Source organism: Grampus griseus (assembly GCF_964374135.1).
Source record: "Grampus griseus genome assembly, chromosome: 20".
In the NCBI taxonomy this organism is placed as follows: Eukaryota; Metazoa; Chordata; class Mammalia; order Artiodactyla; family Delphinidae; genus Grampus; species Grampus griseus.
In genome coordinates, this window is record NC_139014.1 from 28,444,724 (window position 1) to 28,463,016 (window position 18,293).

The following is an 18,293-nucleotide window of genomic DNA, read 5'->3' on the forward strand; positions in this document are numbered from 1 at the left end:
AGTCCAAAAAGCACAGAAAAGTCCCATACAGGATAAATCCAAAGAGAAACATGCCAAAACACATATTAATCAGACTACCAAAAATTAACTACAAAGAAAATATATTAAAAGCAGCAAGGGAAAAACAACATACAAGGGAATCCCCATAAGGTTAACAGCTGATCTTTCAGCAAAAAACTCTGCAAGACAGAAGGGAGTGGCAGGACATATTTAAAGTGATGAAAGGGAAAAACCTACAACCAAGATTACTCTACCTAGCAAGGATCTCATTTCACATTTGACAGAGAAATTAAAACCTTTACAGACAAGCAAAAGCTAAGAGAATTCAGCACGCCCAAACCAGCTTTACAACAAATCCTAAAGGAACTTCTCTTGGCAGGAAACACAAGAGAAGGAAAAGACCTACAATAACAAACCCAAAACAATTAAGAAAATGGTAATAGGAACATACATATCCATACAATTATACTCCAATAAAGATGATAAAAAAAAAAAACACCTGATGCAGCCAAAAATAATAAAATAATAAATTAATTACTTTAATTACATAAAATAAAAATAAAATGTTAATTAAAAAAAAAAAGAAAATGTTCTTGAGAAATACAAGGAACATTCCAGATGAGAATCTAACTCAAAATTGGGGACACCAAGGAAGGCTTCCTGAAGGATTATCAGAAGTCAGACAAAAAAAGTGGGAAAGAGGAGAAGGGGCAAAAGAATGCAAAAAGTTTATAATGGCCTAAAGACTGTACCGGTAAACAGGAGCTTTATAAGCCATCTAAAGACTTCTGGAATTTGTCAGTGAGTTGTTTCATCCCCTACCTGAAAAACTAAAAATACAGACAGACTATATGAAACAATAGTTTTTAAGATACAGGACATCAGGTAAGGAAGAGTGATCCCTGAGAGATGGGAAACAAATGAGATTAAGCCTTATGATTCTTTCAGCTTGTTGTCCTGAGAGTTTGCATGCTGCGGCATGGGGAAGGGGAACCCAGATATAGTCCAGCAAACCCAAGTTGAAGAGACACTGCTGAGAGTCCAGGGACACCAAGACTAAAGTTCACAGAGAAGAAAGCAGAATGGAGAGTGCTGCACAAAGAATGCACTCCAGAGATCTGCAGAAGGACCTCTCAAGTATCTACTAGAGTACTGATCAGCACATGCCAATGAGGAAACAATCCAAGATAGTGGCAAGAACCACCTGAAATGATGAGACACTCACAGACAGCATGGAACAGTGCCTGTTCCCACCAGCCAGGCTGGAAAACTTCACAGTTCATGGAGCATTAGGTAGAGGACTCAAAAGGAGGTAGCCTCTACTGAGGTAGCCCAAAACTAAACCCGGCTCAGGTCCTACCTAACAAATCCTAAAAGCACGAACCAAAAGGATCAAGCTGATTCCAAGTAATTTAACTGCATCCCAGAGCAAAACTCAAGAGTACTTATAGAAATACAATAATATCCAGTACCCAACAAGGTAAACTTCACAATATTTGGAATTCAATAAAAAATTCCAGGCATGATTCCATTTATATAAAACTATATAAATGAAACATATTTCATTATACAATATCAAAAAGTCATGTATACAATATCACCACCAATAAATATCATCAGTCTTTAAGTATCAGAAAACTGCTAAGCTCACAGTAGTATACACAATTTTTCAAAATTCTGATTTTTCACTGAAAACTCAAATTTTATCAGGCTCACTTTGTTTATTTTCGAGAATTACCGAAGTTAGTCTCAGTTATTCTTTCAAGTAAAAACAATGTTCTGTGAAAAAAGTGGCTAGTTCAGCTCACAATCCAAACAATCCTATAAGTGCTTTCCCTCAAGAAAACCATCCTACTCCTGAATGCAAAAGTGATTTACGAAAACTACTCTATTCTTCACACAGAATGTTAAAAATCTCAAGGGTGAAGATTTAATAAAATTAGTAATTTTTACTGCTTCATCAAGGACTTAAATGAAACTGGCTTTTCTTAACTATGCATTAACGACAGTGAAGAAAATAACTATTAATACAGGTTGATGCCACTACCCTTATTGTGCTAAAGCACCAACAGTTTTACCAACCTTTGCTTTTGTACCATCAGTGCAAATGTCAAAGACGGTTAAAAAAAAAAAAAAAAAAAAAAGGTAAGTAACATCTTAACATCACTATGAAAATACGTTTGACCTCACAGACTATCTGGAAAAAAATCTCAGGAATCTCCAGAGCTCCCTGGACCACTCCTTTGAGAACTAATGCCCTAAGGACACTGAAAGAACTCTAGGAAGTAGAGTTCACAAACATTAGAATGTAAAAGAGGAAAAAAACTTTCAGATCTCGTTCTAGTCCAATTCTCTTATTTTATAAATGAGGAAACTGGGGCACAAAGAGCATAGGTTTACCATCTCACACAGCAGAAGACATGTGACAGCACTTAGCACCTCTGAGTTGTTTTCTACTCTTCTTTGATTACACTATTCTTCATCTTTTTCAAAAATGGATTTAGCAAATTCCACATTTTCCTTCTTTAAACTGAACAATGGCATAAATACATACATTTTGTGGAGAAAAGGAGTTTATCTTTCCTAATGGGGAGTTGAGTTTTGTGGTCTTTCCTGAAACAACTTTTGCATCCAAATGGTGCACCTCCTTTTCAAAACAATGACGTTTTCTAATCTGTAAATACAGAACCAAAATAAAATTTATTGTAACTAGGAAGTTTGATGAGGCTAGTTGCTCTCAAAGATCAGAATAGCTATAACGTGTTTTCAGCATTAAAAAAAATGACTATTTCTCACTGGCAACAATCAAAAAGTTTCTAAAAACAAATAGGCACCTTATTATAAGACTTAAATAAAACAGAATACAGTAATACCTCTCAAATTCCGACCAAAATAGCTTTAATTAATGATGTGGCAAAACTATAGCATTGTAAAATGATCTTCCCATAAAACAGTCCCACCATATGGATACCAAGAATAGTATTATGGCAAAGTCCGATTACATATCTAATTGGAAAATAAAAGTAAATAAAAATGGAAACCTTATTCTAAATTGAAAAAAAAACACAGAATAAAAACTTTAAATGTAAATATTCATTATTTCCTACCTGATGAAATAAATTACTTGATTACTATTATTATATTACTTACTAGATATTTGATAATCCAAATTGTATTTGACTAAATTTCTTTTATAAACACCACTGTTTTCTTTCCAAACTATCTATGCTTTTTCTTACTTGCCAAAACCTATTTACTTAAATTATAAAGAGGAAAAGAAGCATTTCTGTCGATAATTCCATTCCTACAAAAAAGAAATGAGAGCCAATGAAGTCAGGGAATAAATGCTATACATTGAGCTCTACCTCACAACATCCAACTCTAAGTACACATTTTGTGGGAAAGAAATCTCTAGAGATACTTCATTTGTAATTGGTGATTTTCCAAATATAAAACTAGAAAACGATTTCATTCTATTTCTAAAAACAAGGTTTAATCATGGAAGTTAATAAAGATTGTAAATGGAACAGATAAACTACATAAAAATGCAAATACCTTTTGAGTATATTCAATTAAAAATATACAATTATCTAAAAAGGACATGTTAATTTAATAATCTTTTTTATTTGTAACTAAGTCTATTAAAGTCCATCCTCCTTACCTCAATGCCATGAACTCTATGAGAAAACACTGTTTTCACCTATGAAAACATTTCATTTAAAATTTCTAGTGGGGCTTCCCTGGTGGCGCAGTGGTTGAGAGTCCGCCTGCCGCTGCAGGGGACGCGGGTTCGTGCCCCGGTCCGGGAGGATCCCACATGCCGCGGAGCGGCTGGGCCCGTGAGCCATGGCCGCTGAGCCTGCGCGTCCGGAGCCTGTGCTCCGCAACGGGAGAGGCCACAGCAGTGAGAGGCCCGCATACCGCAAAAAAAAAAAAAAAAAAAAAAAAATTTCTAGTAATTTCGGTTCTTCAATAATTTTTAGAAATAAACATATTTTATAATGTATTGATATTAAAAACTCAATAAATAACAGTAAACCTTGTCATTACATTAAAACTATCAATACCAAAAGTATCTATGACCTAAATATTCATATCAGAGGTATATTAGCCAAAAGAAAATGCCATTATTAGATAAAAACAACAGAGGAGTTAAAAAGTACCAAGTAGCTCTGTTACTGATACACGCCTTAAGTAAATATTTTATTGTCAAATTCCTTATATATAAGAAAGCACCATTCAGTTTCACTTTAATGACATGCTACTATGAATAATTTACTATAATAAACTCCTTTGTAATGAGTAACTGTATACAATGAAATTATAATAATTTACCATTTAATTCACATCTGACACTACCCAAAATAATCTCTACAGATGCCACTGAAAAATGATTGATACTTGACTACTTTGTTCAGCTATAACTAATGGGATTATTCCACTGCCAATAAACTGTTTACCTGCTGTGTAGTTTCTAAGGGTCGAATTCTTTTCTTCTCTACTTGAAAATCATCATTTTCATCTCTGTACATGGATGCCTGTTTCTTAGCAGATAGCTTTGCAGCCAGTGTAGTTTTTTCAGGAGAGTCTTATATAAGAAGTCATAAAAAATCAGTATAAATAACTTACATTTAGGTAATATTTTTAGAAAAAAATTGAAATCAAGATGTAAGACTTTAATCTGTAAAAATATTGAATCACTATGCTGTACACCCAAAACTAAGATAATACTGTAAATAAACTATGCTTCAACTTTAAAAAAGATGTTAAGACTTATTTCTAAAAACTTCATAACATAGTTTAAAATAGGAAATGCTAAACATCTTTAAAAGCACTTATTTACCGCTCAGTATACTTTAACAAAGACACAGCAAACATTTTTAGAAATATGCTTTCAAGAGGGACGTCTATAAATGGTGCTGGGAAAACTGGACAGCTACATGTAAAAAAATGAAATTAGAACATTCTTTAACACCATACACAAAAATAAACTCAAAATGGATTAAAGACCTAAATGTAAGATGGGATACTATAAAAAAACTCTTAGAGGAAAACACAGGCAGAACACTCTTTGACATAAATCGCAGAAATATCTTTTTCAATCCATCTCCCTGAGTAATGGAAATAAAAACAAAAATAAACAAATGGATGTACACTACCAAATGTAAAATAGATAGCTAGCGGGAAGCAGACTCATAGATCAGCTCAGTGCTTTGTGACCACCTAGAGGGGTGGGACAGGGAGGGTGGGAGGGAAATGCAAGAGGGAGGGGATATGGGGATATATGCATACATATAGCTGATTCACTTTGCTATACAGCAGAAACTAACACAACAATGTAAAGCAAGTATACCCCAATAAAGATGTTAAAAAAAAATAAAAGGGACCTAATTAAACTCAAAAGCTTTTGCACAGCAAAGGAGATGATAAACAAAACAAAAAGACAACCTGCAGAATGGGAGAAAATATTTGCAAATGATGCAACCAAAAAGGGATTAATCTCCAAAATGTACAAACAGCTCATATGGCTCAATATCAAAAAAACAAACAACCCAATCAAAAAATGGGCTGAAGACCTAAACAGACATTTCTCCAAAGAAGACATACAGATGGCCAAGAGGCACGTGAAAAGATGCTCAACATCGCTAATTATTAGAGAAATGCAAATCAAAACTACAATGACGGTCCAGTGGTTAGGACTCTGCGCTCTCACTGCCGAGGGCCCGGGTTCAATCCCAGGTCGGGGGATTAAAATCCCAAAGCCATGCAGGGTGGCCAAAAAAAAAAAAATGAAAAACTACAATGAGATATCACCTCACACCAGTCAAAATGGCCATCATCAAAAAGTCTACACAAAAAGAAAATTATAGACCAATATCACTGATGAACATAGATGCAAAAATCCTGAACAAAATACTAGCAAACAGAATCCAACAGCACATTGAAAGTATCATACACCAGGATCAAGTGGAATTTATCCCAGGGATGCAAGGATTCTTCAGTATATGCAAATCAATCAATGTGATACACCACATTAACAAATTAAAAACCATATGATCATCTCAACAGATGCAGAAAAAGCTTTTTACAAAATTCAACATCCATTTATGATAAAAACTCTCCACAAAATGGGCACAGAGGAAACCTACCTCAACATAATAAAGACAAAATATGACAAACACACAGGAAGCATCACACTCAATGGTGAAAAACTGAAAGCATTTCCACTAGGATCAGGAAGAAGACAAGGATGTCACTCTCGTCACTCTTATTCAACATAGTTTGAAAGTCCTAGCTACAGCAATCAGGGAAGAAAAAGAAATAGAATGAATACAAATTGCAAAAGAAGCAGCAAAACTGTCACTATTTGCCGATGACATGATACTGCACATAGAAAATCCTAAAGATGGCACCAGAAAACTACTAGAACTAATCAGCAATTTGGTAAGGTTGCAGGATACAAGATTAATGCACAGGAATCTCTGGCACTCCTATACACCAATGACGAAAAATCAGAAAGAGAAATTAAGGAAACACTCCCATTTACCATTGCAACAAAAAGAAAAATACCTAGGAATAAACCTGCCTAAGGAGGCGAAAGACTTGAACTCAGAAAACTATGAAACACAGATAAAAGAAATCAAAGATGACATAAACAGATGGAGAAATATACCATGTTCTTGGGTTGAAAGAATCAACATTGTGAAAATGACTATACTACCCAAATCAATCTACAGATTCAATGCAATCCCTATCAAACTACCAATGGCATTCTTCACAGAATTAGAACAAAAAATCTCACAATTCGTATGGAAACACAAAAGACCCCCAATAGCCAAAGCAATCTTGAGAAAGAAAATATAGTTTGAGGAATCAGCCTCCCCGACTTCAAACTATACCACAAAGCTACAGTAATCAAGACAGTATGGTACTGGCACAAAAACAGAAATATAGATCAATGGTACAGGATAGAATGCCCAAAGATAAACCCATGCACATATGGGCACCTAACTTACGACAAAGGAGGCAAGAACATACAACAGTGAAAAGACAGCCTTTTCAATAAGTGGTGCTGGGAAAACTGAACAGCTACATGTCAAAGAATTAAATTAGAACACTTCCTAACACCATACACAAAACTAAACTCCAAATGAATTAAAGACTTAAATGTAAGACCAGACACTATAAAACTTTTAAAGGAAAACATAGGAAAAACACTCTTTAACATAAACCACAGCGAGATCTTTTTTGACCCACCTCCTAGAGTAACAGAAATAAAAACAAAAATAAACAAATGGGACTTAATTAAACTTAAAAGCTTTTGCACAGCAAAGGAAACCATAAACAAGACAAAAAGACAACCCTCAGAATGGGAGAAAACATTTGCAAATGAAACAACAGACAAAGGATTAATCTTGAAAATATACAAGCAGCTCTTGGAGCTCAATATCAAAAATCAAACAATCCAGTTAAAAAATGGGCAGAAGACCTAAATAGACATTTCACTAAGGAAGACATACAGATGGCCAAGAGGCACATGAAAAGATGCTCAACATCACTAATTATTAGAGAAATGCAAATCAAAACTACAGTGAGGTATCACCTCACGCTGGTCAGAATAGCCATTATCAAAAAACCTAGAAACAGTAAATGCTGGAAAGGGTGTGGTGAAAAGGGAACCCTCCTACACTGTTGGTGGGAATGTAAATTGATAAAACTACTATAGAAAACAGCATGAAGGTTCCTTAAAAAACTAAAAGTAGAACTACCATATGACCCAGCAATTCCACTACTTACAATAGCCAGGACATGGAACCAACCTAAATGTCCATCGACAGATGAATGGATAAAGAAGATGTGGCACATATATACAATGGAATATTACTCAGCCATAAAAAGAAACGAAATGGAGTTATTTGTAGTGAGGTAGATGGACATAGAGTCTGTCATACAGAGTGAAGTAAGTCAGAAAGAGAAAAACAAATACTGTATGCTAACACATGTATATGGAATCTAAAAAAAAAAAAATGGTACTGATGAACCTAGTTGCAGGGCAGGAATAAAGAAGTAGACATACAGAATGGACCTGATGACACGGGGCAGGCAAAGCTGGGGCAAAGTGAGAGTAGCATCGACATACATACACTACCGAATGTAAAATAGTTGGCTGGTGGGAAGCAGCAGCATAGCACAGAGAGACTGGCTTGGTGCTTTGCAATGACCTAGAGGGGTGGGATAGGAAGGATGGGAGAGAGGCTCAAGAGGGAGGGGACATGGGGACATGTGTATGCATATGGCTGATTCGCTTTGTTGTGCAACAGAAACTAACAATTATACTCCAATAAAGATTAAAAAAAAAAGATTATCAACCTCATTAGTTACCACAGAGATAACAATTAAAATTCACGAGAACAACCCACAACCCATAACGACTAAAACTTAAAAAGACTTGAATATCAAGTGATAACAAGAATGCTGGGGGCTTCCCTGGTGGTGCAGTGGTTAAGAATCTGCCTGCCAATGCAGGGGACACGGGTTCGAGCCCTGGTCCGGGAAGATCCCACATGCCGCGGAGCAACTAAGCCCGTGTGCCACAACTACTGAGCCTGCGCTCTAGAGCCCACGTGCCACAACTACTGAAGCCTGCGCACCTACAGCCTGTGCTCCACAACAAGAGAAGCCACCACAATGAGAAGCCCGCACACTGCAACAAAGAGTAGTCCCCACTCGCCACAACTAGAGAAAGCCCGCGAGCAGCAACAAAGACCCAACGCAGGCAAAAATAAAATATAAATTAAATTAATAAATTTAAAAAAAAAGAATGTTGAACAATGTAACTTCCATATACTACTAGATGTAGAGTCGGGGCAGGGGGGATGAATAAATTGGTTCAACCATTTTGGAAAACGTTGGCAGTATCCACTATAGTTCAACATATGCATACACTATGACCAGCAATTCCATTCCTAGATCTATATCTAATAAAAAGTGTTTACCTATCTGTACCAGAATGAACAAGAATGTTCATAATAGCTTTAATAACCAAAATTAGAAACCACCCAAATGTCTAACAATTGTAGAATGAAATAATAAATTATGGTATATAATTTATTATATACCACAAAATACAGCAATAAGAACTACTGCTATATACAACACAAATGAATCTGAGAAATATGTTAGGTAAAAGCTGACAGACACAAGAGTACAGATATAATTCCATTTCTATAAAGAAGCAAAACTCATCAATGGTGACAGAGGGAGGATAGCTACTACCTGTGGAGAGAGAGAATAGTGACAGGAAAAGAACATGAGAAGTGCCACTGGGGTGTTGGCTATGTCCTATTTTTCATCTAGTGGTAGTTACACAAGTGTGTTTACTTTGTGAAAGTTCATCAAGCTATACACATAGAATTTGTGCATTTTTCTGTATTTAGGTTATATTTTTAAAGAATTTACTTAAAAATGTAAAGAGAGCATCAGAATACAACCCAGATTTACCCCATCTGATCCTTGAAGAGACTACTCTAAACAACTCTAACTCACAATTATATTAAAATTCAAGTGTATTGAAAACTGATTTTTACAAAGGCACAAAGGCAATGCAGCAGACAAAGGGTAGCCTTTTCAATAAATGTTGATGAAAAATTAGATATTCATACGCAAAATAAACGAACTTGGATCCACATCTCACACCGTATATAAAAATTACTCTTTAGACTTAAAAGTAAAACCTAAAACTATACTTGATTAAAAAAAGAAGCTTGTACTCAAGAATATATAAAGAAATCCCAAACTTAACAATAAGAAAAAAACAATAAACAGGCAAAAGATTTCAACAGACATTTCATCAAAGAAGATATACAAATGGCTAATAAGCACATGAAAATATGCTCAACATCACAAGTCATCAGGGAAAAGCAAAATAAAACCACAATAAGATACCACTATAAGCTTATTAGAATGGCTAAAAAGATTTACCATACCAAGTGCTGGCAAGGATGCAGAGAAATGGGAACTCTCATACACTGCTGGTGGAAATGTAAAATGGCATAACTACTTTGGGAAACACTTTTGAAGTTTCTTAAAGTTAAACGTAAGTGATCCAGTCATTACACTCCTAGGTATTTACCCAGAAAAGTGAAAGCACATGTCCATAACAACGACTTATACACAAATGTTCACAGCAGCTTTATTTGTAACAACGGGAAACTAGAAACAACTCAAATACACATCAACAGGTGACTGCATAAACAATTTGCAGTATATCCATACAATAGAATATTACTCAGCAATAAAAAAGAACCAACTGTTGATACATGCAACAACATGGATGAATTTTAAAAGAATTATGTTAAGTGAAAGAAGCTAGGCAAAATAAGTATACAAACTGTATTATTTCATTCATATAAACTCTAGAAAATGCAAACTAATCTACAGTGACTGAAAACACTGAGTGGTTGTTTGGGGAGGATAAATTATAAAATGGTGGAAAGGAGGGATAATAAAGGGGCATGAGAAAACTTTTGAAGCTGATGGATATATTCACTATCTTGATGTTAGTGAAAGTTTCAGGGAAATACTCTTATGTCGAACCTTATCAAAATGTACCATTTAAATATATAGAGTCTGTTATATAAAGAATATTTCAGTAAAGCTGTCTTTAAAAAAAAATACAGGTTGTACATTAACATTATAAGCCAAGAGTTCTTATATTAATAATTAGCTTAAAAACAATTCCATTCATTCATACAACAAATATGTATCTAGCTCCTACTATATGCCAGGCACTGCTAGGTATGCAATGGCGAGCAAACTGACACAGTTCCTGACCTCATGGAGTATACAGTCTGCTAGGGGAAGCAGAGATTAATAAAAGATGCACACAGACACGTGGATAATACAAATTGTAACAAGTGCTATGAAGGAGAGGTACACAGTGAGATGACAGAATATAATAGGGAAACCAAATGTAGTGTGACGGAAAGATCAGTATGGCTGCCTTAAAGAAGTGATATCTAAGCTGAGAGCTAAAGGAAGAGCAGGACAAGTTGAAGATGAAATTTTCCTCAGAAGAGACACTAACACAAGCAAAGGCTCTGAAGGCAGCAGAAAGCATGACCCTTTGAAAGAATGTTCGGAAAGAAAGCCAAAAATGTTAAGGGTCAAAACCGAGTAGACAACACTATTGGTCACCTCTCCGGCATCTATTCCACTTCCTCTTCCTCATTCCTAAAAGAATCACATTTCGGTTCAAGCAGCTACCATCCTCCACACAGTCATGTGCTTTAGAGGAAGACAACTGGATCCTTGATTTTAGGAAGTGGATACTGTTTAGACTTAAGCCAGTCATGGCAACCTCTTTTCTCCCTGCCAGTGATTAGTTAAGGAATGGCATGAATGAAAGCAGGAAAGGAGTTATTACACGGTCTAAAGAACAAATAGTAGTTTGTACTAGGGAAGTTACCAATGGAGGTGGAGATTTGCATGGAGGAATAAGGAATAGCAAAGTGTACAGGATGTCTCCTAGGTTTCTGGCTTAGGCAAGTAATGGTCAATCTTTTCCATACAGTCAAAGCAAAAGAAATATTCTTTAAATTAATAGTCTTATGTTATTGATAATACATTTCTCTTAAATAAATCTAGTAAGAACATCTAAGGATCATATTTGAAACATACCTCATTCTCATATAGGATACTGGTCTCGGAAGTCTAGGCAAACTTATCAAGAGTGAATGAGGCTAATTAGATTTTGCCTTACAATACAAATCAAAATGTTTTATAAAATTCTGACATATAATTAATACTGCTTACGAATAACATCAATTTCTGAATATCAGTTATTTTGCCTTGCTTCCTCAAAAATGATTTAAACTAGCAAGATGTCTGAATCAGTTAAAAGTGAGGCCAAGAATAAAATATTCCAAGGATTTCTGACCACTCTATGCATTATTCAAAATAATTCCAGAGAAATTAAGTGGAAATACGTAACCAATTATGCTAACCAAATTTATCTACATTAGGTCTCATAACAGCAATAATTAAGACCCCTATTACAGATACCAAAAGACCCAGACAAAATATAAACTACCTTGACAAGTTGACAAAGTGCCATTTCTTTCAGAAGTTGGTATACTTGGACTGTTGAAATGATATGAAGTTCCCTGGTTCACGTCATTGTTTGTAAAATTCTTTGAATGGCATGTACAACAACACGACAATGGTACTTCAGCTTTTTTACTTAAGCCTTCGTTCACTGGCTTCCCTAAAAATGAAATAACCTCTATTTATAATATTTCTAATTAAAAAAACACTAATCTTCCTCTTCAGCTAGGGTGTGCAACCACCTTATTTTTTGCCCAGGATTGGGAGGTTTCCCAGGATTCAGAATTTCAGTTCTAAAACCAGGAAAGTACCTGGCAAATCTGGACAAGTTGGTCACCCATCCTGCAGCATCAAATTAGGACAGGTGAGAAACACTTATGCCAGAAACATTTATAGAGAAGTTATCAACAATTTACATGATTTACAATAATCTAATAACAGTCAAAGATTAATAATGTAACAGAGGCACAACCACTCGAGTATTCATTTATATTGAGATATATTAAAATACCAAGTATACCTAAAGTATATTCTTAATTATTTATACTCTTAATTACTGCTATTTCCCTAAATGAAAAATTTGAAAGGTCAATATAAAATAATAATGTAAACACATAACGTTAAATTATTCCCACATTATACTTCTATTTCAAAAAACATGTTTCATGATATCATTTCTGATACATGGATCAAAATACATTTTAAAGTCAATATTCAAATTAAACAGGTAATTTTCAATACTTAAATATAATACAAAATTGTAATAGTTCTTCGTGTGCCTACATCGTATAAATATACAATTCATAGATATATAAAAGCTGAATAATTTATTTTATTTTCTATAAACAGTACCGACATTATTTTCCCATCTGCACTACATAAATACTACTAATTTTATTTTCCAGAGTCTCCCACTAAAAATTTATTAACAGATAATCTCATTTTCCCCAAAGATAAACATCAATAAGAAACAGAATGGACAACCAAAAGCTTATAAAATATTTACTCTTTATTTTTAATAGTCTTACCAGTAACACAACTATTTCTTTTCAAAAAACATATATATGTGTGTACATATATATACACACATACATACATACACATATACACCCATGGTTAACTTTAAAATCTCCTAATACTTTAGGACAGAGTCATCTAATTATGTAACTAAAATGTGACCAATATTGTATTTCAGATTCATTATGTATATTAGATAGTCTTTCACAAAAGTAACTAGACATTTGCTAGCCAATAAAGCTATGGGAAATAATATGAATTAATAAAAACAATATTACAATAAACTTCTGCTTATCTGGCATCCAAACAAGTAGAAAGGTCAACTAGAATTTTTCTTTTTTATGTATTCCATTTTCTAATGTTGTGAGATAAGCAGCTATATTAAAGGATTTACTCAAAAAAAGCAATTATTTGTATTGATATGCTATATAATCATGACAGCCCCATCTCTTGCAACTTTTATATAAAAATTATCATCTAATTATTTTCATGATCAGTATTATGAAAAATAATAAAAATAAAATCCTAGATTCTTATATACATGCTGAATCGTCAAATAAAGGACTATCTTATGTTCAAAATTATTTTAGGATTAACTGAACATATTTTGCTATATTGAAACTCTTTTGGAAGATATATAACTGATTATAAAGAAATGTCTTAAAAGAGAATAAATTAGCTAGAACATGGCTGAATCATTCTGGGTAAAAAGTACTTTATTAGATTTTTTTTCAGGTCCCAATAAGCAACCTGAAGACATCAACCAACTACTTACCACTAAGAGATTGCTGCCATGCTAAAGCAGAGCAAAGTAAGGCTAAGCTCTTCCCACTCCCTGTGGGGCTCTCCAACAAACAATGCTGCTTACTATTTAATCCTCTGACAATCTATGGACACAAAAACAATTTTAAAAACTCAACAACTTATCTCATTAAAGTCTCTCTCCATACAACAACAAGAAGTAAAGTTGCATGCACTTCAGGGAACAGAGCAATAGCAGAAAGGAGAACTAGAATTTAGTTAAATCTAGACTTTATTCCTTTGTATCTCTCCCTAAAATTCTGTTAGATTTAAACCATACCAAGCACAAAAGAAATGAAAAGCAATTTGTGCCTTACTTATGCAAGCACCATCATTTCTGTAAAACTAGAATACATTAATATCTTTGATGAAAACTTAATGGGGGATACTGTTGGTGGGAGTGTTACAACCACTCTGTATAGAAATTATCAACTTCTAGTAAAGTTAAAGATACTGAACTTCAGCAATCCAGTCCTATGTAAACACCCAAAACCTTTCCCACAGGAACACAAGGAAACATGTATAAGAAAGTTCATAGCAGCACTGTTTATAATTGCAAAATAATGTAAACAACCCAAATGTCTATCAAGAGGAAAATGGGCAAATATAAAATTCTGGTATATTCATACAATGGAATACCATACAGCAGTGAAAATGAATTATCAATCAATAGGGCTACATCTTAAAAATAATGTTAGACAAGGGAACAAAGTCGTGAGGAAAGGAGGGCTTGGTGTGCTGCTGCCATTTCTTCCACCTTCAGTCTCTGCACCTTCCACAGGCTTCCAACAGCACTACGCTGGGACAGAGCATCTGGAGGTTCACAACCTCTGTGGTCCATAGGAGCCACTATGAGGAGGGTCCAGGGAAGAATTTACCATTTTCAGTGGAAAACAAGGGGCAATTACTAGTTACAATGACTTTGTACTTCTGATCAGGATTTGTTTCTCCTTTCTTTATAGTAAGACACCAACTGCTCAAAAACTAATCCATGAAACAAATATGAAGAGGAGCATTTTAAGAGGTGCAATCTCTCTGAAAAAAGGATCCAACTCTTGAACTCAACATACTAGGTATGTCTATAAAAAAACTTACGGCATAAATCCTTAAAAAATAATAATAAGAAGAAGAATATTAAGTAAAAAAAAAAAAATCAAGTTCTCCAGAAAGATAAGTATAATATCATATCATTGTGCAAAGTTATAAAAACGTAAAGTATACACTATATTGTTTATGGATACATACATATGCAATAAAAGTATAAAAACATGGCTAGGAAAGAAAAATAACAAATTCAGGATATTAGTTATCTTGTTACTCATAAACAAGGTATAAAGTAAATAAGGCAAAATATTAAGATTTAACAAAGCTGGTAAGTTGGTTTACTCAAGTTTGTATATTAATTTTCTATATGATTGAAATATCTCAAAAAAATTATGGTGCAAAGTATAGTAGTCTGTGTAAAAGATAGTAAATACTTTCTATTTCAAAGTAATTCAGTAAAGTAAACAGAAGTTCTAAATGAGCTGAGAACATTTTTCAGGATGTTCTCCTTTACCTCCTAATCATAGACATATACAGTTTAGCAGCAATCAGTATTACTTTTCCAAAGGTTAGATGTTCTTCAATGAACCCAGCAAATATTTTCAATCCATTTACTATCTGAGAAAATGTAGTCACAGGCTCAATGTATGTTATGAATTATAAGCATCTGTATCTTAATAAAGACTTAAAATAACTGCTGAACAATACTTACAGAATTCATCATAGCAAGCTGTGATGGATAAGCTTTACAAGGAAAGTTAATCTTCACCCCACCAATTGTATACTCAGAACATACTGAAGACATCATGTTTTACTGTTTACTTCAGATTCCTAACTGCAACAGAAATCAAAGTCAATACTGAAACAAAGCCATTCAAAGAAAAACAGATACCTAAGACTAGGAAAGAAGTCTAGAAACAAAAATTGGAATTAATAAATGTATAAACAAAACAAATGGAAGTAAAAGGATTTCATACTCTTATAAATCACAGTGGTTGAGAGCATGTCTTGGAATCTAACAAATCTGGATCTGTAACCTTATTCTGCCAAAGCTGTGGACCAGGAGTTAGGAAACAGTTTCTACATCAGGTTCTGACAACAACTCAGATATGTTACCCTGATCATGTCTCTTCACTTCTCTAGACTGAGATCCTTATCTGTAAAAATCCATAATTTAAAAATTGTTGTAAGGAACAAAGCGCCTTGGCACATGGTAGGTGCTCAATAATTCTTACTTAAAGGTCAGTAGGGTATAATGGAAGGAAGATGGACTTTGAAGTAAGGCAAGCCTAAATTTGAATTCCACTGTGAATCTCACAGAGCCTGTTTCTTCATCTGTGAAATAGAGATATCCACCTGATAGGGTTTTTATGAAAATTAGCCAGGCACTGACTTAAGAATTAAATAAGGTAATGTACAGAATGTGCCTCAACTCCAGCAATGATACAGAGGAAGTGATCTACTTTAATCCCCACCTCTTGTAAACCACCTTCTCTTAACCTAGGATCCACAGATGTAATTGAAAGACTGTGATCTCTTGATACTGTATGCAGAAATTTCTGTGTATGACTGCATTTTTCTAGAGAGAAAGTCCAAAGATTTCTCATACCCAGAAATATATCCTAAGGAAATAACTGAAAACTGAGGGAAGATGACATACACCGTTATCAACTGAAAAATTATTTGCAATGGTGATAAAAAGGTAAATTCGATCTGGGGATGGAGAGATGGTTAAAATACCAACTCAACAGATGATGAAGCCAATAACAACCATCACCAAAGCTTACGTGTTCCCAAAGAAGTTAAGAACCACTATTCTAAGGTCTTTTCCAGTTCTAACATTTTGTGTTTCTGTGAAGCTCTGAGGATGAAATTTGGTGGAATCTCACCCCTAAATCTAAACCAACAGCTCAAGGCTGGCCTAGTAACTCAGATATAACCTAGAAACCAATCGACCCCCCCCCCCCCGCCCCAGTTGCGGCTACACTCATCTCAAAATGGGGAAGCTTCCCCACACATTGAATAAAGGACAAACCAAGATCAGGCTCCCGCCGTCGCCCCCTCCTGCCCCGAGGTAACGCGGGGCCCGGGGCTAATAACAGGCCTCTGTTCCAAGGAGGTAAGCTGCAGTCTCCCCGCTCCCCAGGTTTTCTTCCTCACATTCCCTCCTCCCTCGGCAAGCTGGAACCCCCGAGGCCCTGGTGATCCAGTCAACCGACGGGCCTGCAAAGCGGGTGGACGAAAGCAGAAGGCACTCTCCTGGCCGAGTTCGCGCCCTTCCCGCCAGACAGACTTGCCCGCCCTGAGGAAAACCCAAACAACGCCTACTGCACTCCCACTCACGGGAGAAAAGGAAGCTGAAAACTGCGAGCAAACACAGCGGAGACCTGGTAGAGAAGAAAGGTCCTAGCCCCTCTTCCTCACCTGGCTGCGACTCCCGGGCCCGGTCGCGGGCTTGCGTCCGCTTTACCTTTTCGGCCCTTCAGCTCTCATCAGTCACTTCCACAACACCCGCGCAGACGAATTCCCGCCTCCCACCCCCTCGACTCCCAGCACCAATCACCGGGCGAGCTCAGACAACCAATCCCCGCCAAGACGAGAAACCAAGCAACCAATCCCGGCTCGAGGTCAGGGGGCGCCCAACGGAAGCCCTCGCAGTAAGGAAGGGCCCAAGCTACTTGGCGGCACCGGAAGGCGATTGCCTCGAGAGTGATGGACTTCCGCAGAGCCCAGGGATTTAAAGTAAAAGAGCGTTCTCCGTTGGACTTTTTGAAACCGGTTATTTAATCCGTGCTTCAGTTTTCTTGGGAACTCTTAAGTGTCACATTTAAGGTCTGTAGACCAACGAAGAGGAATCACCGTTAAGCCGCGCCGAGTTCTCTCAGCATTCCTCAGGGGCACCCGATTCAAACTTCTGAACTTTCCGGAAGCCAGAGTATCAAAAAGGCCCAGGAGGGAATTGCCAGACTGCTGAGCCAAATTAGGCGAAAAGGTTCGATGACAGCTGGCTACAGAATCTCCTGATAGTCAAGGCTTTCTCAGATACCACGTTCAACCAGAGAAACGCTCTCGAGGTCTCCAGTACCTCCTTTAAGGCTTGTCAGCCTTCTGTCCCTCCTAAGACCAATTTATTCTTTGCCAAGGACACTTCAGTTTCCTCAAAGGTACGGAGTTAATCATGATGTCGCGAAACTGTTGTTTTTTTTTTTTAAACTCTAGCCTAAACTTGGCTCAAATACTAGTGCCCCTCAAAAGCAAAACCTGAGACAGTTTCTCACATCCCGAGAAACCAGTTTGGGACAGAGATTTGCTGCAGGTCGGAGCAG

The 18,293-nt window shown here is 36.0% G+C and overlaps 1 protein-coding gene and 1 pseudogene across 2 annotated transcripts in view; one reads left to right on the top strand and one right to left on the bottom strand.

Moving 5' to 3' along the window:
• Positions 1–15,775, bottom strand: part of BRIP1 (BRCA1 interacting DNA helicase 1) — a gene marked incomplete at its 5' end in the record, with an annotated part of 197,017 nt that extends 181,242 nt beyond the window's left edge. Inside the window, 5 exon segments of the mRNA XM_082678491.1 lie at positions 2,555–2,674; positions 4,461–4,588; positions 12,092–12,265; positions 13,898–14,009; positions 15,680–15,775. Of these exon segments, the coding sequence (XP_082534617.1) occupies positions 2,555–2,674; positions 4,461–4,588; positions 12,092–12,265; positions 13,898–14,009; positions 15,680–15,775 (630 nt within the window).
• LOC309837875 (cytochrome c oxidase subunit 7C, mitochondrial-like) lies at positions 14,520–14,911 on the top strand (annotated as a pseudogene). The gene is made up of 2 exons: positions 14,520–14,540; positions 14,705–14,911. The product of its transcript is annotated as a cytochrome c oxidase subunit 7C, mitochondrial-like (transcript).
• Positions 15,776–18,293: the final 2,518 nt, after the last annotated feature.